Source organism: Chelonia mydas, chromosome 1 (genome assembly GCF_015237465.2).
Source record: "Chelonia mydas isolate rCheMyd1 chromosome 1, rCheMyd1.pri.v2, whole genome shotgun sequence".
Taxonomy (NCBI): Eukaryota; Metazoa; Chordata; order Testudines; family Cheloniidae; genus Chelonia; species Chelonia mydas.
Window position 1 is genome coordinate 227,609,532 of NC_057849.1, and position 24,764 is coordinate 227,634,295.

The following is a 24,764-nucleotide window of genomic DNA, read 5'->3' on the forward strand; positions in this document are numbered from 1 at the left end:
TAAACAAAAATTCATGGCCCATGACCTGTCCGTGACTTGTGCTATATATCCCTGACTAAATCTTGGGAGAGGGGTGGCCCGGGAGGTGCTGTAGGTACTGGGGGGCAGGCGGTGGCCTTGAACCCCCAGCTGGTGTTGGGGGGTAGTTGGCGGGGCTGGCAGGCTCCTTATCTGGCTCCGTGGCAACATCCCCCTCACTCAGCTCCTTGGTGGAGGTATCCCAGGTAGCTCTGTGTGCTGCCTCTGCCCGGGAACTGCAGCCAGTGGGAGCTGCAAGTGGAGGCAGCGTGCAAAGCTGCCCGGCCCCGCCTCCAACTAGGAGCAGAGCGATGTGTCTGCTTCTGGGGAACACCAGCCCCCCAAGTAAGCACCACCCAGAGCCCTCACCCTCTCCAGCACCCCAGCCCTGAGCTCCATCCCATACCCAAATTCCTCCTGCTGCTGGAGGGGTGGGGGACACAGTGGCCTGAGATTGCCCCAACATCAGTCGGTGCGGCTGGCCCTGGGGGTCACCCGAGCTGCTCAGGCAGCCCCCAAGGTCCACCATACTGGCTGCTGCAGAAGTCACGGAGGTCATGGAAAGTCACAGAATCTGTGACTTCCATGACCTCTGTGACAAACTCTCAGCCTTACTGATGGGTCCCCCCTTCGAGCCTCCGGCTTCCTGCTCCCTTCTCCTCCTCTCCTGGAAGGTTACATTCCTGGTCACTATAATGTCTGCCCTCAGGGTCTCTGAAATTAGGGTGCTTACCTTGGAGCCGCCCTATATAGTGTTCTACAAAGACAAGATTCAGCTGCATCTGCACCTGGCTTTCCTGCCCATGGTAGTTTCACAGTTTCATATGGGCCAGGACATGAATTTACCAGTCTTCTTTCCAAAACCTTATAAGTGGGAGGAGGAGTGCAGATTGCACTCTCTCTAGACATCAAGAGGGCGCTAGCCTTCTACATCAAAAGGACCAAGCCGTTTCATAAGTCAATGTAGCTGTTTGTCACGGTGGCAGACAGGATGAAATGTCGTCCAGTGTCCACTCAGAGAATTCCATCCTGGATCACTGCCTGTATCTGCTGCTGCTATGATCTGGCGAAAGGGCCTCCACCAGCAATTGTGACCTCCCATTTGACTAGGGTGCAAGCCTCATCGGCGGCTTTCCTGGCCCAGGTGCTGTTCCAAATATCTGCAGGGCAGCTTACCTGGTCTTCTCTCCACATGTTTACGTCTCATTACACACCCAGCAGGCCCAAGACTATGCTGGCTTCGGTAGAGCAATGTTGCAAGCCACACGATCACGAACTCCGAGCCCACCTCCGGGGATACTGCTTGTGAGTAACCTAGAATGGAATCGACATGAGCAAGCTCTCGAAGAAAAAACGGTTACCTACCTTTCATAATGGTTGTTCTTCAAGATGTGTTGCTCATGTCCATTCCATTACGCGCCCTCCGACCCCTCTGTCAGAGTTGCCGGCAAGAAGGAACTGAGAGGGCGTAGGGCCAGCAGTGCCTAATATACCGATGCATGAGTGCAGCACTCCAAAGGGTGCCACAGCCAACCCTATAGATATTGCTAGGGCAAAAATCTCCGACAACTGTGCATGTGGGCATACACACACCTAGAATGGAATGGACATGAGCAGCACATCTCGAAGAACAACAGTTATGAAAAGTAGGTAACCATTTTTTCTGATTAAGTCAGACAATGCAACCACAGTCTCATATGTGAACAACCAACAGGGAACAAGAAGCCCAGGGCTACACACCAAAGTAATGAAAATCGTGCCGTGGGCAGAGCATTCTCTCCCTCAGGCTAGTTCACATAAAGGAAGACCTAAACCAGAAGGCAGACTGGCTCAGCAGATGCAAGGTGAACAGTTTGAAGTGGTGCCTGAATCATGAAGTCTTAGAGTTAATTGTCCAATAGTTTGGCCTGTCCTCAACTGACCTTTTTGCAAAGTACGTGGCTGCAAAGAGACCCAAAGTAGTTCACCAGAGAAGTTGGACCCAAGATCCATGGGGACAGATGCCATATCACACACATGGCCACAGCACCTCCTCAATGCGTTTCCACCCTTCCCATTATTAGGGAAGGTGGTCCAGAAAATAACAAGAACAGGCAACAGTAATACTGGAAACCTCATAATGGCCTAGGAGACCCTGGTTTTTGGGACCTGATAGAGCTGAAATTGGGACCACCATTACAGCTCTGAGAGAGACAAGATGTCCTCTCACAAGGTCCTCTGCTTCATCCAGACCCAAACTGGCTGCATCTAACAGCCTGGCTATTGAAAGTGAAGCACTAGTATTGCTGAGTCTGTCCACCAGTCATCAGAATGCTTCTTTCTTCTAGAAGAGTATCGACCTTGAAAGCACTCCTCTATCTAGGCCAAATTTTGCAGCTGGTGCCAGGAACACGAGGCACACCCTAGAAGTCCAGGAATTCCAGCTATCTTGAATTTTTTGCAAGAAGGTTTTGACAAAGGTCTCCAGCCCGGCACCATTGCACATGAAATGTCTGTTCTTAGCAGTGTGATGTTCAGTTAGCCACACTGGCAACTGAACCTCTTTTTCTCAAGTGGGACTTATACTGAGAGCTGTGACAGACCATCCCTTCAAACCACTTACATCAATGTCATCATTTTATTTGTCCCTGAAAACTTGTCTTCTGAAATTCATCATGTCTGCCAGGTGAGTGTCAGAATTGGCAGTGCTCTCTGTGCAGTAACCTTACTGCATGTGTCGTGAGGACAAAGCGGTGCTCAGAACTCCGGTATCGTTTATTCTAAAGGTGACCTTTTCTTTCCAAGTTTCCCAAGGAGTGCTTCTACATTCATTCTGTCCAAGGACACAGCATCCCACATTGGAGAGGTGACAGTCCTTAGATATCAGAAAGGCTATGAAAATTTACCTCAAACGGAAAGAGTCCACAAGGAGATCAGGTACCCTATTTGTATCCTTTCATCTGAAATGCCAGAGACTCGGATCCTCTAAGTCCTCTTTTGCTTGGTGTTGTGGAAGCGTACAAGGCATCAGAGATTCTGGTTCCGTGAGGGGTCAGGCACACTCCACATGATCCCTGGCAACCTCATGGGCAGAAAGAGTTAATGCATCCACAGTGGAAATTTGTAAGGCGGCCACCTGGTCAAATGCTGTCACATTTATGAAGTGCTACAAGGTAGACTTTGTATCCTCTGCAGAGGCATACTTTTGGCAGGAAGGTTCTACACACAATGGCCTGGATTATGATTTTGCTTTTTGAACAAATATTATAGATGGAGAGGGATACCATTTTCTTATTTCTGACCTTTTTGTAACCCTCCCTACATCTGTTTGCTGCTCACTACTTCCTAGACTTCAAGAATTGTGGGAGACACTGAGTTGCAGAATGGAAAATTTCTTTCTGATAATTTCCTTTCTGCTAGCATTGTCTCCCACAGTTCTACCCACTCTGGATGGCGTATGAATCGAGTCAAATATTAAGTGGAATCATTATCAGGCAATTATCATCTCTGGAATATTTGTTATTAATGATGTTATGCAGGTGTTACAGTTTGGGAATAATTCTATAAAGCGGCCTCAGGGGGACATGGCCCCATGGCTCCAACACTGATTTGCCTCCATGAGCTGCAGAGAGAGGAGAGTAGCCAAGATGTCAAGAATTGTGGGAGACGCTGCTAGCGGAAAGGAAATTATCTGTAAACAATTTTTTTTCTGTTTTACCTATAACGTCCTGAAAAATTCCTTCCTTAGGGCTGAAACTTTCTCTAATTGGTCTGCCTAAAACTGAGTTTGTTGATCAGGACACAGTGGTGAATGAAAAACAAACACAGGGATAGATATCTTTATTAACTTAACAGTGGGGAGGGGCACTGTACTTCCACCCTCTCTCTCATACCAGGCATTTGACTGGATCCAGTGTGGAGTTACAGGGCTCTCACCATGTAACCAGAAACTTGTGGTAGATCCTCTTCTGCCTAACTCCTAGGACTCATCTCACTTCTGAATCCTGTTGCCACCCCCCCATCCCTCCCATGTGGGATAGAGGGTACCAAAAGGGACCTCAGTTTGAGAAGACTTCATGTCTCCCCATCTCCTTACAGCAAAAGGTCCATCAGACATATCCCAGTTCTCATTTACTTCTTTCATTTTAGCCTTTATCCATACTGGACATCGCCTGCAAGCTTTGATGAACTAAACACTTCTGTATTACCTCCTAATATTTAAATTTCTATTCTTACTCCTTTTAATCTAAACTGTATGTCCACAATTCTGCGAGGGGGACAAAAAACTTTCCAGATTCTGTCAATTTACTGTCTTGGGGGAATTTTTTTTTTCTTGATCCTAAAAACAGGTGATCCTTTGGACACAGCATCCTGGAAATACAACTTGATATATACCTCAAAGGGAGTGAGGGTGGGGCAGCAATCACAGCAAGATGGCTCCTGGCTGCCTGGGAAAGCTTTAAATGGGGGGAGGGCAGTCATGAGATCCAATTAGCCCCCTTAATTGCTTTCAGGTGGCCAATTGCTTTTCAGGTGGCCCTACCCCAGGCACACTCCCACATGCAGTTTGAGGTGCAAGGAGTGGCAAAGCTAAAGTCTGGGTGTGAGCTCTCCCCCTTCCTGGTTCAACCAAGGCTGCCCATCCTCCACACCCACTATGATGTGGGAGGAGCAATTTTTTTCCTTTTTATGTAGAGGAAAAATTTTTCACCTGTCTATTTCAGAGGATAAAGAATACTTGTGGCTATACTTCTTCGACCATGTTCAAACGCTGGTATATTTGGATGCTTGAAACTTGGCATACAAACACTCCTTTAATGAGAGCATATGGTAAAAAAAAAAAAATTTGGGGGGGGGGAACACATATGGGCAGACTTAACAGAGGAGAACTGTAGATCGAATTTTCACAATACAACAGTCGAAAGCAGTGGTTTTAAAAAAAATTTTCTGGCAACCCAGTTGAAGAAAATTGATGCCTGCGACCCAACGGAACTGGGGATGAGGGGTTTGGGGGACGTGAGGGATTCAGGGCTGGGGTAGAGGGTTGTGGTGCAGGGGTGAGGGCTGCAGCGTGGGGCTCCAGGTTTGGTGGGGGGCTCAGGGCTGGGGCAGGGGGTTGGTGTGCGGGCTTACCTCACATGGCTCCTGGTCAGTGGCACAACGGAGGTGGTAAGGCAGGCTTCCTGCCTGTCTTGGCACTGCGGACTGCGCTGCGCCCCAGAAGTGGCCAGCGGCTGGTTTGGCTCTTAGGCGGAGGCGCTCAAGCAGCTCTGTGTGGCTCTTGCCTGCAGGCACCATCTCCCCAGCTCCCATTGGCTGGGAACTGGCTAATGGAAGCGCAGTGCCAGTGCTTGGGGCGGGGCAGTGCGCAGAGTCCTGTGGCCCCTCTGCCTAAGAGCTGGACCTGCTGCTGGGCACTTCCGGGGCACAGCGCGTTGTTGGAACAGGTAAGGCCTAGCCTTCATTAGCCAGGCAGCACCGCCAATGGGACTTTTCATGGCCCAGTTGGTGGTGCTGACCAGAACCCCTGCAAACCTTACATTCTGCGACCCAGTACTGGGTCGGGACCCGCAGTTTGAAAACCACTGGTCTAAAGGTGTGCAATTCGAAAAGGTCCACAATTGCCTACTTTCTGACCTGTACATCTATGTTTAAACACAGGTTGATGCACTGGCTGTTCATGCTGACTCTTCTGTCCCCTGGCTTTCTCCTCTAGCCACCTTATCTACCCAAAAATAGTTTGTGTGAAATGATTGTAAAAACTGAATGCATTAATACTGAGCACTTAAAATAAATCAGGAAATGCAAAAGTAAAGGTTCCTACAGCAGTGTTAATTTGGCCATATTATCTTTATTATCAAATGGAGTTTTCTGTTGCTTTCCTACTAACGTTACTGGATGGGGAACAAAGGGTTAAGAATTAATTTACATTTATTATACATCTGTGTATTTTTGTTTTAGTGTATCATCTTTACGATTGGCCTACAAGGATCTTGAAATTCAAATGAAAGAAGAAAAGTTAAATATAGCTGGTAAAAAGAAAACTGAGGTAGAAAGACTTGGCATGGGATTTGGTAGCAACAGAAGGTATGTGAAATTCTGTAAACTGTATTAAAATGCTTTTATATAGCCCTATAAATTTACCCTTGACTTTATGCATGTTTTGATGAGGGTAATATAATTAATATCACAGGGATCAGAAAGGAAATAGAAAATACATAATTGACCAGAGCTATTTTTAAATCTATTGCTGAAGAATCTGGTATTTGCCATTCTTAAAAGCAGGATACTGGACTTTATGGCCTGCTGGTATGGTAAATCCTATATTATGTACAGTGCATCTCACATTAACCAAAACAGTCAGCTAACTGAAGTTTGACTTTATGTTCCCAAAGGTTATTGTAATTGTGCCTCTCCACCAAATTTCTTCTCAAGTTAGCTGACTGTCCGGGAGCTAGCTGGTATGCTTTTACTGAGCTCCAAATCCTGTAAGCTTAGAACACAGCTCCTGTTCAGAGCTCCAAGTCATTAAAAAAGCAGGCTTAGCAAGCTTTAAATTCAGAAGAGATGGCCGGCATGTTCACAAGCTTGCTTGACAGTGTTAGAAAATATACAGTGCAGACTTCAAAGCTTCCCCCTCTGTCCCCAAATCTTAATTATTCATAGATTTTGGATGTCCTATATTGGTAAGCTTTCTAATTCGTACACATTTTAAAATATTTTACAATTCAAAAGTATGGTTTTTGGATGTTACCTGAGATCTTCAAAAAATGAGGGTTGCAATTTGCTTGAGTTAGAATCATAGAATATCAGGGTTGGAAAGGACCTCAGGAGGTCATCTAGTCCAACCCCCTGCTCAAAGCAGGACCAATCCCCAACTAAATCATCCCAGACAGGGCTTTGTCAAGCCTGACATTAAAAACTTCAAAGGAAGGAGATTCCGCCACCTCCCTAGGTAACCCATTCCAGTGCTTCACCACCCTCCTAGTGAAAAAGTCTTCCCTAATATCCAACCTAAACCTCCCCCACTGCAACTTGAGACCATTACTCCTTGTTCTGTCATCTGCTACCACTGAGAACAGTCTAGATCCATCCTCTTTGGAACCCCTGTTCAGGTAGTTGAAAGCAGCTATCAAATCCCCGCTCATTCTTCTCTTCTGCAGACTAAACAATCCCAGTTCCCTCAGCCTCTCCTCATAAGCTCCAGCCCCCTAATCATTTTTGTTGCCCTCCGCGGGACTCTTTTTTTCCAATTTTTCCACATCCTTCTTGTAGTGTGGGGCCCAAAACTGGACACAGTACTCCAGATGAGGCCTCACCAATGCCGAATAGAGGGGAATAATCACGTCCCTCGGTCTGCTGGCAATCTGCTGCTCCCACTTATAGAGCCCAAAATGCGGTTAGCCTTCTTGGCAACAAGGGCACACTGTTGACTCATATCCAGCTTCTCATCCACTGTAACTCCTAGATCCTTTTCTGCAGAACTGCTGCCTAGCCACTCGGCCCCTAGTCTGTAGCAGTCTATGGGATTCTTCCGTCCTACATGCAAGACTCTGCACTTGTCCTTGTTGAACCTCTTCAGATTTCTTTTGACCCAGTCCTCTAATTTGTCTTGATTCCGGCTGCCAACTAGACGTGGAGCCATTGATCACTACCCATTGAGCCCAATGATCTAGCTAGTTTTCTATCCACCTTGTTGTCCATTCATCCAGCCCATACTTCTTTAACTTGCTGGCAAGAATACTGTGGGAGACCGTATCAAAAGCTCTGCCAAAGTCAAGGAATAACACGTCCACTGCTTTCCCCTCATCCACAGAGCCAGTTATCTCATCATAGAAGGCAATTAAGTTAGTCAGGCATGACTTGCCCTTCGTGAATCCATGCTGACTGTTCCTGATCGCTTTCCTCTCCTCTAAGTGCTTCAAAATAGATTCCTTAAGGACCTGCTCCATGATTTTTTCCAGGGACTGCGGTGAGGCTGACTGGCCTGTAGTTCCCCGGATTCTCCTCCTTCCCTTTTTTAAAGATTGACACTACATTAGCCTTTTTCCAGCCAGCCGGGACCTCCCCCGATCGCCATGAGTTTTCAAAGATAATGGCCAATGGCTCTGCGATCACATCCGCCAACTCCTTTAGCACCTTTGGATGTAGTGCATCCGGTCCCATGGACTTTTGCTCGTCCAGCTTTTCTAAATAGTCGCGATTCACTTCTTTCTCCACAGAGTGCTGGTCACCTCCTCCCTATGCTGTGCTGCCCAGTGCAGTAGTCTGGGAGCTGACCTTGTTCAGAGTTGTACTTAGTGGTCTCTTTATAAGTTAATGCTTTTTTTTATTTATTTGTTTATTTTTTTATTGATACAGTGGCATTTCCCATTCAGTAATCTCAGACATGCAAACGATAGAACAAGAAACACCCACAACTGCAAAACCAAGAAAAAAATACGATGAAGATGATTCATATTTTTCTTCCCCTAGTTCAAGGTAATGTATTAAAGTTTTTGTTTTGATGTGGTAAAAATATTGATATAAAATCAAGACAAGGCAGCGTTGCACACAACTCTGCATCTGTTATGGTTTAGAGTGAACTCATTTAAATGGAAAATTTGCAAAACAGTTGATTTTAATATCTCAGTGACAAACGTTTATCAATAGTACTTGCTTTCATTTTTGAACCTTTCTACCATTTTAATAAGTGAAGAGTTTTGGGCAGGAAGGTAGGAACCTTTGATATTTGTTTCTGCTGATTGGTGCTGTGGTTTTTTTGTTTTTTTTTCCCATCTATTTTAACTTGGGCCTGCTGATGGGTCTATTTTATATGTTGCATTATTTTTTAATTTGTGTGTGTTTATTTGCAAAGCCAGTTGACATATGTAGGGGATGGGAAAATCTGATTTGGTACCATTTGGGTCCAGTGGGTTCTGCATCATGTTAGCTTATTTTCTTTCTTCACTTATTGGTCCTCTTAGCATGTGTAAACTAACTCTCAAACCTAACAATAGGCTTCATATTAAAGTCTGACACTAGAATGCTGAGATTGGTTGGAATAAATCTAATTATATATCTGTGTTGTCAAACATGGAAAACTTACAAATATTTCAGATGTATCGCTTTCATATATTGGTAAGCTTTCCGATTTGTACACATTTTAAAATATTTTACCATTCAAAAGTACGTTTAAAAATAAAAAGTAAAGTATTGTTACATTTTTGTTCAAAGCACGTATTTAGTATGCTAGATATTGCTGTCACTGGAGAGAAAAAAAGAGCAAGTCCTAAAGGCCTTAATTGCTATGAAACAGTTCATAAATTGAGGTAGGAGCAGATAGTGCTTTTATAAATCTTAAATATTGGGTTGCTGCCAAAGAAACAGGAAAAAATAGGCTTTGAAAAATTGTACCTAGTTACCTGCAGACTGTCAAATTAAAACACAAAGACTTTAACGTCACTTCTTTGTAATGTAATCACTAGTGATAGAAATGCGGGCATGGTGCCAAATACACTGGCAACAATGCTGTAAAATAAAACATGACCCATTTGAATACTTCTGTTTGTCCCATGAAAAGAGCTCTAATTGCTCTCAAATTATTCATTAGTTCCCTGGCAGTCAAATTATGAATTATGGAAGAGGTTTTTATATCTTTGTTAAATAATTAGAAGATAAATCATGACCTAGCTGTTTGTTTTTTGTATTAGTCATGGTAATAGCAAAATTTAATTGAAATTGGTGTACAAACTCTCTCACTTCAAAGAGAATATAGCCAGTCAGTTAGACTTTGAGGTTTCTACCACAGTAAATCTCCTTCGTTTTTAGCTATAGCTATGAAAAAGAGGAAGGTTATTTTAATGTTGTCTTAATATACACCAGAAGGCAAAATAATTTAGCTGGAGATCAGGCCGACAATACATATCTGTAATATAAGGGTAAAATCCTTTCAAAAATTGTAGTCTTCAAAAAAGAAACAAATCTAAACAGTTGAAAGTCTAGAAATTAAGTTAAGGTACCAAACAACATGGGCATTCCCTTAGTCTTTTTTGTTTTATTCATTAAATATTTGGCATTCATTGGGAGTTGAGGAGCAGAATACTTTGCACAGTTGTGAAGCTCCACAGGGCAGGAGACTAAGGTTGCAAGGAAATGGGACTTAGGAACTCTGTCATCCTTGGCTCCTCGCTCCCAAGCCAATCTCTGAGTCATCTTCTCTCTGTTCTCCCTAATCTTGTTGTTGCAGCCCCTCACTGCTTCACATTGTTCCTTGCGCCCTGTCCCTACCAAGCCTCTAAAAGCTAGAGAATTGGCTGATAGCCTCAGTAGGGAAGAAGAAATGATGGACTTGAAGTGGCCTCTACTGTTGTCCACTACAGTTCTTGCAGTTATATGCCTCCCCCTATCCTGGGGGAGCAGGACAGTAGGATGCATATAACTCAGAAGCTGATGTGGTAAACCAGAAGGGCTGCAAGATACTCTGATACTAAGCCCGTGGAGCTTGGAGCTCTGCTGTCACTCTAAACTGGTGGTGGGTAGAAACTTAGAGTTTTGTAGGAGTCACATAGATTAGGAGACGTGGGAGTCAAGCTACTCATTGGGCTCTGTTGTGCTGCTGAGGATTGCTGCCTTCCCGCAATTTACTTTATATATGATACCACATTGTAAATCCTAAACGCTAGTCCAACATTTCTCAAATGCGGCCACCTGTGGATTTTTTTTGCATTCATGACAGCCTCCAAAGCATAGGTGGAGATTGGGGACGGGGGCAAAGCAGCACCCCCTCCCTGCAGCGCCTAGCTGTTGCTCCTGAATAGCTGTTACCAAGGGCAGTGAGATGCACTGCTTTGATGTTTGTGCTGGCGCTGAAGCAGGGATCAGCACCCTGTACCATGCAGCCTCCCTGGGGGTTCTGGGAAACACCTCTGGAGACATGTGGGGCTGGTGTGCGTGGCGCCAGAGGCAACTCTTGTCAGTGGAGGCAGCTGCTCCCCTGGGCAGCTTCCCCACTCCCACCCAGCTGGGACACAGAGAACTTGGGTCTCTGCAGACCCACCTTCCCCAGAGTGTGCTCTTGCTGAAGGGCTGCGGGAGGCAGGGGCAGAGAGATGGGTTTGTGAGAATGGTCACCAGCAAGAGTTGGCTTCTTACAGTTCTCATCTGTGTTTAGCAATGGTAATCTATCGGCAGAGAATCTGCTCTCTGGTTTAGTTTTTAACATTTCTGAAAACACCTAACTGGTATTCTAATCTCTGCCCTGCAAAATACCCATTATTTTAAGTTTTTTAGAATTAGATGTCAGTGTGAATCCCACTGTAGACGTGTGTGCATACGAGAGAGGGTTGTGGGGTGTTTTTTGGTGTCCCACCCCCCTCCCGCCCCAATAGTAGTGTCTGTTGGGGCCATGCATGTGCCCTGTATCTCCTTGTGCTCCTGTACAAGGGTATAAATGATAGGGTGATTGTGATCCTACCTCAGTTCCCTCTTACCTGGTGTGACAGCAAGCTAGCACCTGATGATTGTCCGACTTGCTAGCTCTTAGCTCAGGCTAAATTCCTGCACATCTTCAAGAAAACCTTCAGAACTCCTTCAAGTCTTCTACATCAACTGCCATGAACTTTTCATCCATCCGAACTGAACTCTGCAGGCAAATTCCCTGTAGGCCACTCCCTGCAGACAGACTCCCAGTACAGGGCTTCTTAAACCTTCAGGCTTTAAGCCCTGTTCATCCTACACGAACATGTAAATAGCAAGGTGTGAGACTAAAGCTCCATCGTTTGGAACAGTCCATACAGGTCTCATCAGACCCTGAGGAGACAAGCTTCAAAGTTCTGCTAGCAGGTCAAGCCGGTTTCATCCAGTGCCCTGTCAAGCAGACAAGTGACCCCAAAGCCTACCACAGGGAAGACTGCTCTGAGTAAAGACCTGGCGCTGAGGGGGCCTGCTCTGAACACAGAGGCAGAGACTGCAAGTAGACCTTAGTGTCTTCCCATAAGGACAGGCACTTCAAAGCCTCTGAAGATAAATCCACCAAGTCATGGACGGTTAGGAGGCTTGGGGAGAAGGAACAGCGTATGGTGCAGCAGAATCCTCCAGCTATGATGATGCAACCCTCTACATCAATACTTGCTGGAGAGGATACGCCTAGACGAGAACTAAGACAGACATTAATGCAGAGACTCATACTGGTACAGATTTTGTTACTGAAAACACTATATACTTCAGTGCAACCCATGGAGGAGCTCTACTACAGTTCATCATCTCCAGGGCATGCATTCACCTTGTCTTCCAGTGGGATAGCCCTTTCTCCTGAGGTCATTGGTTTCAATTTACTTTATAGAGTTCAGTATCCACCAGCTCATCAAGAAGGGCATTAGACTGTCCAGTACCTTGCAAGCTAGCCAGCCATATTCCTGTTGCATGCCACCGAGGCCCTATTGGGGATACTTGGGCCCACCATTTCAGGCATCCAGAAATTGGTCTCCACCAGATTTGAGGAAGAGGTCATTCCCATCAATGTCCCTGGCCAGACTACCTATGCCAGAATACCAGGGAGAGCCAGATTCAAGGATGGAGCAGCACCAACGCTCTGTATCACTGCCAAAGGATCCTTTGTCTTCATCACATGACAAGGCAGTATTGTTAGCATTGGTACCATCACCGGATGACTTTAAAGCATTCCAGGAGCTCTTTGTGAGGATTGCTGAAATTCTAGAAATTGAGATGTCAGTCATATTTGAGAAATCCTAGAAGCTATTTAACATATTGTCAGCTTGTTCAGCCAGAATTGCTTTCCCTATAATGAAGGACCTGGCCAAGGTCATGTGGCAGACATTGTTCAGGATAAAGCCCATTGGGAAACAAGTTAAGAGGAGGTACCTCCCACAGGGTTTGAGGTTTTTCTATACTCTTCCCAGTCTGGAATCTTTTTAATCATGTTGGTGGTATAAGCAGAGTATTCCCGAAGGACAAGGGCTACAAGGCATGACCTGGTACTCCTGTGCTTGCGTATAGCAGCATGTGGCTAATTGCGGGGTGGGAGGGTCTTAGAGCCTGGGCTCCAGCCCAAGCCCAGAGGTCTACATTGCAATTAAACAGCCCCACTGCCTGAGCCCAAGAGATCTGGCATGGGCCAGCCGCAGGTGTCTGATTACATTTTAGACATACCCTCAGTGGCCAAGATGACCATACAGACAGCAATTGATGCTTCTGATGCCACAGCCACATCTGGATGCCAAGTATTGGAGAGCAGTACTTCAGTCTCTGTTTGATACAGCTGAAACTACTCAATGCCACTGTCCAAGGAAGACACTGCTTGCCAGTCACCTTCAGTGGTATCCACGCCGATCACATAGTGAAAGAAGAAAGAACAGTTACTTGCCCTACAGTAGTTGTCGTTCTTTGACATGTTGTAGTCGGTGTGGATCTCACAACTCACTCTCTGTCCCTGATTTTTTGGAGTCCTCAACAGCAAAAGCTTTGCATTTCAAGCCAACTGAGGGAGGGTTGCTGCTGCTCCACCCTTTGTGTCCTTTCATGGGAGCACAAGGTGGCACAGGGCACACATGTAGACCTGATGGACACTGCTCTTCAAACTCCATTCCTCCCTCAATCCACCTCCCCCTCAAAAAAACCCCACTCCGGTCTTAAGCATGAGCACCTACGATGGGATCCACAGAGATTACATCTCAAAGAACCACAGTTACTGTAGAGCAAGTAATAGTTCTTTTCATCTCGTACCGGTATTTATATATACATTTCACACATATGAGTAATAATTTTGCAGAACCTTCTTAGATGAAGATGTATTCTTCCATAAGGAGAAACACTTACAAAACATATTTAGCTTAAGTTTCAAAACCATTTGTAACCATTTGTAGGAGTTTTGCCTAGTTTAATCTGTTAGCTTTTGCAGTCATTAGTAATTACGGAATAGCTGGAGTGCTTTGAGTTAGTGAAATAAAATTGAAATCGGACATTTTATTCAATACTTCTCTTTTTTTCATTCAGGTACTTTGATTCTGCAGAGTTGAGGAGCAGCACTTTTTCTAAATGGGATGACAATTCAGATGCCTTTTGGAAGAAAGAGAGTAGTAACAGAGACACTGACACATTTCTAACTTCAAAAATTACAGACTATGCAGACAGGTATACAGAGATAACTTGTACTAACTTCAGTACAAAGAGCTAAACCTGCTCATTTAATTTATGAGAGTAGTCCTGATGACTTAAATGGTACTGCCTGTGAGACTAAGACTAGCAGGGTTTGGCCAAAACTTTGATCATTAGTACTGAGATTTCCTTACATATGTAGCATGAGTTTCTTCTGTTTCCCTGTGTAATTTTTTGTCATTTATTACTACTTATTACATGTTGACTATTTATTAAGTGTTCAGCATTGTGTACAAGACACAGTCATTCCCCAAAGAGTTTATAATCCAAAAGACATGCACAGAAGAGAAGCTGCAATGTAAGAGGAAGTAAACCTACATTGTTTCTATTTTTTTAGTTTTTTCTATTTTCTGATCCTGCCCATTTTTCTTCTGTAGACCTTCTGCCTCATTCTTTATTTAAGTTGGACACTAAATGAATGAATTAGTGATGCACTTGTACAATTGGGACTAAAATTTATTTAATATATTTACAAGTAACAGATTTATTTTTGTTTTGTTTTTTTAGATTGGTCTAAAATAAGTGTTTTCCACAGGGAAATATTTTCAGTTTTATAGTCAACGACAACTGTAGTCTGCAGCCTTCTTTTTCACTTTTGATTTTAAGTTTATTTAAAAGTTAATTTTGCACATCTTCATTTATTGACACCATCTAACCTGCATACTAAATGAGTAACCATTCTTAGAAAATAACAGAATGTGATTCTATAACTAAGGACTGTAGCAAAATGCAATCTTAACATTGACATTTCCTGACTTTAGAGTGTTTGTTTGTGAAACCTTGACGTTCTTTTAATGTTATATTTTGTAGAGAATTCAGAATATATTTTAGTTGCCAGTGAGATGTGGAAGGTAATGATGGTTCAAAGGATTATGAACATCTGTACTACCACTAGACTACGCCTGCTGTAAACAGTCTCTCACTTTGAACATTATTTTTTTACATGTTTGCTTTGGGCAGAGCTTAACATAAATGTGGGTTACAATGTAACTTTTGAATTAATTAATCTAATCCTTGTTGACACCAGTTTTGCTTGCTTTTGAATAAATCTCTTTTGAATTAGTTCTTCTAATTCAAGCCAACAAAACTCATTCAGTTCAAGTTATAGTCAAGTAGTATTTACCTATCTACCTATCAAATTATCACTGAAATATTGTGGGTCTGCCACTATATCAATTTTTTAAAGAAAAGTTCTTTATATTTCTTGTTGTCCTTGTTTCATATTGACTTGCATTTAAAAAAAATATAAAAAACGAAGTACTTTTTTTTGTTTTCGTTAAAAAGAGATCTTGCTTTCTGTTCAATCATGTTATACTAGGTATAATTTATAGGCATTAATGCAGTTTTTTTTAACTTTTAGGCCTACATCTCGTCGTAAACCTGAATATGAGCCACCTGTAAGCACAGATGAGGCACAAAAAAAATTTGGCAATGTCAAAGCTATTTCATCAGATATGTATTTTGGAAAGCAAGACCATACTGACGTAAGTACAAAAATTTCTATGCAAAATAAACATATTTTTGGATGCTCAAATATTCTGTGATGACTTTAGAAAATTGTGTTACAGTTACTAATAATGGGGAGGGTAGGTAGCTCTGATTGGCTAACGGTCAGAGAGTAGGTTGCCTTTGGGGAGTTTGCAGAGACATATGGATTTTTATCTGTGTAAACCAGCAAGACGTGAATATACTGTTAGTGATGTTTTATTTTTAATTCTTTTCTAGTATGAAGCTAGGGCTCGTCTAGAGAGACTTTCTGCAAGTTCCTCCATAAGTTCAGCCGACTTGTTTGAAGAGCAAAAGAAGCAACCAGCAGGTATTAAAGGAAGGCAATGAGAAACTAAAACTCCATTGTATAAATGTACTAAGAGTATTAGTTTCCAGTTTCACTGTGTCAGCAATCTAGCTCTCCCAGTTTCCTACAAGATGAAGTATATATAAACTGCATTCTGTGCTTAGCATTTATTACAATTCGCTCACAGAACTAGAGCGGCAAGTTTAATTATAAAAATACAAGGAAACTCACAATTAAGATTTTTATAACCTTCGTGAAGGCAAGTAACTTAATATTATTTGAAGCTGATTTTATGCCATGTGTCTATGCAAACGATAGGCTATGACTTGTAAAGATTAAATCCTTTTATCAATGGGAAATGATAATGTGTACAAAATAAGATTAGGAAGTCAAGTAGTCCAGTATTTTCTGATATCAGGTAGATTTATATGGCACCTTAATCATACTAAATAGATTTTAATCTCTACGTTTGATAAAAGTCATAAACATAAAATCATTATTGAGGGAGTAAAAGCAATCATAAGTGACTCAGGAAGACCCAGAACACTTAGATAGTTACTAGATTTGAAATTGTTCTTCCTTAAATGCCTTAGGGCATATGTGTGTTTAACAAGATACTTACTACTAGGCAATATTACTTGCTTAGTTGGGCTTCTGTGAAGAAAGTTATGCAATAGCCCAGTCCATACTATCTCAGCCCTGCCCCGCTTGCATTAGCAAGGTGCAATAGCAGGTGGTGTTAGTCATAGGTAGGGTTGGGGGAGAAGGAGAGAGAATAAAAGGGAAGGTATTGGATTGGCTGAAATTTAGGCTGGGACACAGTTGCAGCCTTAGTACATGGTCGTTCTAGTCCAGTTATGTATTTGACTAGTCAGTAGCATGGCATGAAGCTATAAAAGATAATGAGACATCAGAGCATTTTAGTGCTCTAATTAGTTGGGTTTCAATTCTGTAGCCAGTGGGGAAAGGGAGGTAATTTTTAAAAAATTGTTTGAAGAATAGTTAAAAATCTATAAGTAATTATAAATATAGTCTAGAAAAGTGAATGATACCCAACATCCCAATTTTACTTTAAAAAACAGCCACACAATTCAGTTTCAATATCTTAGTAAATTGTAGAAAATTAAAAAAAAAAATTAATTTGTCTTTATTTTGGCTCCAGTGAAAACACATTTGATATTGCAATGGCCTCACTGAGTAAGGTATGCACTGTTAATTTACTGGCTAATGCAGCAGTGTCACTTAGCACAAATTCCCAAATTGAATTTTAGTCAAAAGCATCTAAATTCAAGCAACTTTGAAGACTCTTGATAGGAAGGAAGCCATAGTGACTAACTTAGAACTATGGCAGTTCACTAATATCCTCAGTATAGTGTGTGTATCTGTATGTATGTATATATATATAAAAATTAAAGGGACACTAGCTTAAAAACCATTTTTCCCCTGAATTTTTAACCTACAGTATTATTGTTAGTTTGTCTACAATTACTATAGCAATTAGAAGGGGAAATTTTTTTTCAGTTTGTTTGTTTTGTGCATTTAACCACACTTTTTGTGGAGACAATTTCATGTTTCCCCCTCTAGTCAGTTCTCTGTGTGGTTTATGTGAGGGTCTTATACAGCAATGGAGGGAGGGGGTGGGAAGACAATAGAAAAATATGATTGTAAAACAAGGATTGGGGCAGGTGTACTGTCTGAAACTACTTTTAACTTATACTTTAAAAATAGATTCAAATTCAGGTTGAAGCCATCCCTTTAAATATACTATCTTGTTTTAAAATGTCTTGTAGATACCAATATTTGAGTACAGTACAAACTATTACATCTCATGAAGATGCTATAGCATACATGTGCTGTGAGTGCATTCATTACTGACCACTTGAAAAATTCATATGGATTATGGCGCTCAAGGAAGTGCATCAGATAAAGATGAAATTTTGTTGCCAAAGAGGAGAGGCTTTTACAGATTCTTTTTGGCTGGTATCACTAAGAAAATAATAAAAGGAGGAAGATGGAACAAGGTAGTAGCTTCGCCTCTGCCAACAATGGATCCCTTGCCAGGCCCACAGTCTCTGAGGCAGCTTTATTGTAGAAACTTACGCAACAACAAAACAGTTCCTCTACCCACCCTGGATTACAGTTCCTGGGGAATTTTCCCCTTTTCCTTTCAGGTGCCCATTATCTTCCCTCCCAGGGGACTCTGGCAGTCTTGCTGTGCCCGATTATTGCTTCCCTGAACAGTGCCATCCAGGCTTTTCTACCTGGAGGCCCCTTTTCAGAACAGTTCCTCCCAGGTTCCCACTTCCTCCCCTCCCAGGGGACTCTGGCAGTCCTAGCTCTCCAGGGGTCCCTATTCCCATGGAGCAGGCAGTCTGAGAGCACTGTGTCTGTGCTCTCTGCCTCTTTCCTGACTGGCATTCAGCCTGACACACTCAGACTCCCCTTCACTGGGTTTCTCCTTCTCTCTAGTCCCAGGAGCTCTCTTTTAAAGGTCATTTAGGTCAGCAGATGAGGCAGAGTGCACCCTCTTAAAGGGCCAGTATCACCCTGTGATATACTGTAGTGATTTGTACTGCCATTTTTAATTCACACAATAGTCAGTCTGTTACACATGCATCCCTCAACTATGGTGGAGAGGTAGTGTCCTTATCCTTTGAAAATTGCCTAACTTTGAGAAGCACGCAGACAGTGATTCTCTATAAAATGAGGGTAGTATGAAGTTCAGAAATTAGCAACAAAAAAGCTACAGAAATTCTGGAGTCCTTGCCAGAATAAAGCACCTTTTTTTAAACTCAAACATTCACTTTCATGAATAGCACTTAGGGTTTATCGTAAAACACTTTCAAAGTGTTTGTTCTTGTAAAAAAAATCTCAGGTTAAATGTCTACATCTTTTACAAAACAAAAATAAGAGCTAGGAAAGGCTACAAGAACAGCCTCTAGTGTAATTAATTTCAAAGTTATTGATTGTCAATGGCACTAAATGGTGAAGTTTTACTGACAAAAATGCAAGATGCTTCCCAGAAAGCCATGGGAAAAATTAAGTTGCTTAAGATATTAATTTACGTTATATCTGAATTATTTATATTCTTTGGGATTTTCATTTTTATTCATTTGGTTTTCAAAATTAGAAGACTAAAGGATATCTGAAGTGACAAAGTTCATAAATTTGGTTATGTCTTTGCTACTGTTGTTTCAGATGGGTCTCACAGGTATAAGTGAAACTTGAATCCATATCACAATGTTGGTTTGATTAAAGAATCTGCAGAATTCAGGTCTGGTGATACCACTGTAGAAACAGCCAATGCTGACCTTAACGGCAGTGCAGAAAGCTGATTATTGAAAATGACTTAGCATCTTTCACTGCAAATAAGTTCTGCTATCCTGAACAATTTTTAATATTAAATACCAACCTGCATCACTAGTGTCTTAGAAATTATGGGTGGGAAGATACCAATTCAGATTATGGTTGGTCACTAAAACAGCTATGGTGTAGACTTGCCATTAGAGATAATGAGGGTGTAGTTTTAATAGAAAGTTTGGCATCTTTTGCCTTTTGAGAGTCTAAAATAGTGACAAATTCATGCTGAATAAAAGGAACAAGAATTTTTGCAAGCAGTCAAAATAGTTGTTTTGATTGTGATTGTAGGGAAAAAGCTCTTCTCTTGAGGAAAGAATAAAAAAATTGGAGGGATGATATCTGACCACATTACCCGTAATGGTCTGAAAGTTTCTCTTATAGGACTGCATCTTTTTCATTACTGCCCGTAAGGTATCATTTCACTGTAGTGAAAAAGTGAAAAAAGAATGTGTTTTGCAGCCATAGGAAAAAGATAAGGAATGATGATGAGGCATGATCCACAGATCAGGAAATTTGAAATTGCACTTTGGCATATAACTTATTTAATGTGCATTTACCTTATAAGTTACATGCCACAGTAGCAAGCAACTTTGTTTTGTATTTTGAGCCATGTTAGTGTAATGTGAAGCCCATAACTGAAGTACCATAAAAATATTTTTAAAAGCTCTAATTGAGTTTGATATTATTATGCACTGAATTTACAGATTGTTCAAAAGTTTTATGAGTGTTCGCCCCCAGTGTTTCTGAAGTATGTTTCTGCCACTCTTTGTTTAATCGCTACGAGTCTCAGTGTGGCCTTTTGTAACACTTTGGGCCAGACCACTGGGTTGTCTATACCAGCATCAACCCATTAATTTCTGATTGAGCTATCTGATTGTCTTGTTCCTATCACTTCTAACCTTTCCTGTAAAAGAAAGAGTTGAAAAACTATGCCTTTTGAAGAAGCAGAGTTCAGCTGTTTTGTATTGAGCACCCTGTGGAGCTGCCAACAACTAGAAAAGTCTTGGAATGGATGTCACATTCTGAGGTGCAGTCCAGACCAATGAAGAATTGTCACATTTTACCATGTAACCCCAAGTGCCTCACAATGACTTGCTACTGTGGTTTTCTGCCTGGGACACTCACAGTCAGCAACAAGTATGCACTCTATGTATTGGACAACCCTGGTCCAACACTTTGGATCCTGGAGCCTGCTTAAATACCACAGACTTCTACTGGTCTCTACCAGTCTTGGTTAACAACTGGTAAGGAAACGCCACACTCTCTCCAGCCCCAGTTTTCCCCCAAAATGTGTGTTCTGAAATGTCCAACCTTATCTTGGAACAACCAGAAGAATGTTAAGGTCCATTGCTCCTTTAAAGAGCCAGTATTCAACAGTTTGTTACTTTAACTGGAGTTAACAAAGAGTTGAGTTTAAACACAGCACTGAACTGGCTGGCATTAAAAATAAAACAAGTTTGGTTACAGAGATAGATCTTAAGTGAGTATAAGAATTAAAGTGAGAAATGGTTACAAGAGAAATCAAGATAAAATGCTTTCTAGTAACTAAAATTTAAGCTAGATTAGGTACAAGGTAAAATCCTCGTCACGTTTCCATCAAGATGGCTGACCAAACTCCTGGATCACGATCTATCCTCCAAAGTCAAAGGGCTGGCACCTTTGTTGTCTTAAGGGAAAGATAGATAACGTGGGGTTCTTCTTCAAGAAGCGCCCGTCTAGGTCGTAAAATTGCTTATATTCCCATCTTTGTTTATCCCTTTTGCCGGTTTTCTTTTGTCTTCCTGTCCTTAATTTTTTTTTAATCGGTAAATATTATTTTGTCGCCCCCCCACAAATGGTGACTGAACAGCAACCTTCACCTCAAGCATGCCTGGTTCCCCTGGCTTTAAACGTTGCCTGACCTGCAGGCTATCTATTACTGTATCGGATGGTCATGCTGTCTCAGGGAAACCCATATACCACAGAAGTGTGCACCCTGCAAGAAATTATCTGCCAGGACACTGAAAGCCAGGGACCTCCAACGAAAACTATTAATGATGGAGAAATCCCTCAGGCCAGCCTCCGACCCAGAGTCCAGGACTCCTCCTGGCCAACGGTCTGCAGCAGCAGCCTCAGACAAGGGCTCCACACAGTGTCTAAGGACCCTGCATCTAACAAGATGACCAAACATCAGTTACAGTCATCGCCTCGGAAAGATCCCCCTAAGAAGAAGCGATCTTCTGGCAAGAAGTCTGCCCCGGTACTGACGTTACCGAGAACCTCTGACGAGAGGCACCAGGAATGTCTGGTATCAAGACATCCCGAGGAGCCAAGGCACTGATACAGCCAGGCTCTCAGGTGCATGAGCTAAAGCTAAGCTCCCTAGCTCGGCACCAACAGTGCCGAAGAACGCCTCGGCACCAGCTAGTGTAATGGTGCCACCTGCTGCATATGCACAGCCTCACAAGACCTCGGCGCCAGCAGAACATACTATGCTGCTATCCACAACACCAAGCTTCCCAGTACTGCAACCCTTCATGGGACAGGCGGACCTGGCAATCTCCTCCATGCTGGGAACACCCCTCTTCGGCACCAACGGTACCCCAGTCAGACCAGGACCGACCTGAATAGGCACTCCGAGCAGATCTGCACCTCCATTATCTAGTGATGAGGATAAAGAGAACGATTCAGGTCTTTATACCCCTTGTAATTCCTCCCCGAAACCAGGACCCTCTCACCAACAACCAACTATGCAAGGACAAAGCTGGCAGGCACAACCATGGATACCACCACCTGTTGTTATGCCACCCAGTTGGCCATAGTAGGACATCTACAGAGCCCAAAATCTTAAACTCCCCAACCAGCAGCATCAAGTGCCACCCGGTCCCCTTCACTCATGAACCCCGCACCATTGGAGGCCCAGGTGGAAGAGGGAGAGGAGCCGGAAGAGGATTCTGAAGGCGTCACACTGCCACCGCCACCCATATTTCATCCTCATCCCCAGATGAAACAATTATGCCACCACTTCCCACCACAGGAGGTGATTTCAAGTCCTTCCAGGACTTATTCAAAAGAGTTACAGAATCCCTGGACATCTCTTTAGCAGAGCTGCCAGAGACTCAGCATAAACTTACTGACATCTTGCAGGCATTCCCATCAGCAAAAATAGCTCTGCCCATTAACACTACTCTAATGGATCCTGCAATGATAACATGGCAGACACCGGCCACTGTCCCACCCTCCTGTAAACGCTCGGACAGAAAATATTATGTACCAGCGAAAGGGGCTGAGTTCTTATGTACTCACCCAACTCCAAATTCACTGGTCGTAGAGGCAGTAAACCAAAGGGGAAAACAGCACCAGTCAGAAACCACCCGTTAGGACAAAGACTGGAAAAGGCTTGAGCTCTTTGAACACAAAGCCTGTACCTCAGCCTCACTGCAATTTCACATAGCAAACTACTCTGTTAGTGAAATACACCTACAACTTGTTTAATAAAATGACATCTTTTATTGAACAAATGCCAGAGGAGTCAAAGGAGCAATACAAAGCTAACATTGCGGAGGGCTCCTTAATTGCCAAAACAGCATTGCAGGTCTCCCTTGATTCTGCTAACACGGCAGCTCGTTCCATCACCACGTCCGTGGTCATGCGTCGAGCTTCATGGCTCCACCTCTCTGGGCTTCCTAGGGAAGTACAAGTCACAGATGAGGTCCTGCCCTTTGAGGGACAAAAATTATTTGCAGAAACCACAGATCCATCCCTACATACTTTAAAGGACTCGAGAATCACCTTGAACACCATAGGTATTTACGTCCCCCCAAACAAGAAAAAACGGCATATTTTTATACCCTGATTCCATCCCACCCCGTACTCCCAACCCGAGACAATATGACTAACGCCGCAAGCAAACACAAGCAAGGCGCAGGCATAACCAGGATCAACCTGCCACATCTCAACCATCAACATCCCATCAATCATTTGAAGTATTGGTCAAGGGCTTGAGACCTCTGTCTTCTCCCATGCCGGATTATCAGATAACATCCACTCTCTTTGGAGACCACCTGCTACCACTCTACCCAGTCTGGAACAACATCACTTCAGAAAAATAGGTGCTGGAAATCAGCCAGAAGGGTTACTCTATCCCATTTATTTCTACTCCCCCACCCACCCACCTTCCCTATCCTTCTTCAGGGACCCCTCCCACAAGACCGTGTTGCAGCAGGAAATAAACCATCTCCTGTAACTAGGAGCCGTTGAAATAGTACTACTCCAACACAGGGGAACAGGGTTTTATTCCCGTTATTTTCTCACACAGAAAAAGAATGGGGGCTGGAGACGCATTCTGGACCTACGCAAACTCAATAAATTTGTAACGATGCAGCCCTTCAAAATGGTTACCCTAGCAACCATAATTCCAGCATTAGAGAAAGGAGATTTGACCTACAGGATGCCTACTTTCACATCACCATTCATCCAGCACACTGACTATTTCTGCGCTTCACACTAGGCCATCAACATTACCAATATAAAGTACTACCCTTCAGCCTGTCCACAGCCCCATGGGTATTCTCCAAAGTCTTAGCCATCGCCACAACTTACTTCTGCAGGCTAGGGGTAATGATCTTCCCATACTTGGATGACTGCATCATAAGAGCACCAACACAACAGATAGCAGTACAAACACAAACCACATTAACCCTCTTTACCAACCTAGGGTTTCAAATAAAGGTTCAAAAGTCCACCTTGGTCCCTGTCCAACAGCTAGAGTTTATAGGGGCCTATCTCGACTGTCTCGCAGCACAAGCAAGATTATCCCAACAGCGATTCCACAACCTAACCAGGCTGATAACAATCAGACAGCTCCCAAATGTCCGCTAGGGCCTGCTTACAACTTCTTGAGCATATGGCTGCTACAACTTATGTAGTCAAACATGCCCGACTGCATTTGAGATGCCTACAGGCCTGGCTCCACGCCTGCTGTATACCACACAAGCATTCCCTCCACAAACGGCTCACTATACCCCGGAGAGAGGAGGTTTCCCTCAAGTGGTGGATACAACTGCAAAACATCTGTTCAGGGGTCACATTCCAACAAAAAGCTCCCACTATAACAATCACCACAGATGGCTCCCTAGTGGGATGGGGAGCCCATCTGGACAACAACCCCATCCAGGGACGCTGGTCCCCAGCAGAAACCAACCTACATATAAACATTCTAGAAAAGTATGCAAACACTTCCTTCCGCTTATCCGCAACAATACCATCCAAGTCCTCACGGACAACACAGCCTGCATGTTTTATATAAACCAACAGGGCAGAGGTTGATCATACCCTTTTTGCATCGAGGCACGCCTCCTAGGGCAATGGTGCATATCCAGCAATATAGACATTTCTGCAGCTTACCTTCCAGGACTTCAGAATACCATGGAAGACCATCTGAGCAGACACTTCTCACAAACCCATGAGTGGGAGATGG

The 24,764-nt window shown here is 43.2% G+C and overlaps 1 protein-coding gene across 3 annotated transcripts in view; it reads left to right on the forward strand.

Moving 5' to 3' along the window:
* ARFGAP3 (ADP ribosylation factor GTPase activating protein 3) overlaps positions 1 to 24,764 on the forward strand; it is an 80,961-nt gene that overhangs the window by 49,505 nt on the left and 6,692 nt on the right. For all 3 annotated transcript variants that reach the window (XM_037915100.2, XM_037915108.2, XM_037915115.2), the window contains 5 exons: positions 5,959 to 6,084; positions 8,359 to 8,478; positions 13,990 to 14,127; positions 15,512 to 15,635; positions 15,877 to 15,967. In XM_037915100.2, coding sequence (XP_037771028.1) covers positions 5,959 to 6,084; positions 8,359 to 8,478; positions 13,990 to 14,127; positions 15,512 to 15,635; positions 15,877 to 15,967 — 599 coding nt within the window. The remainder of the gene's footprint in view (positions 1 to 5,958; positions 6,085 to 8,358; positions 8,479 to 13,989; positions 14,128 to 15,511; positions 15,636 to 15,876; positions 15,968 to 24,764) is intronic.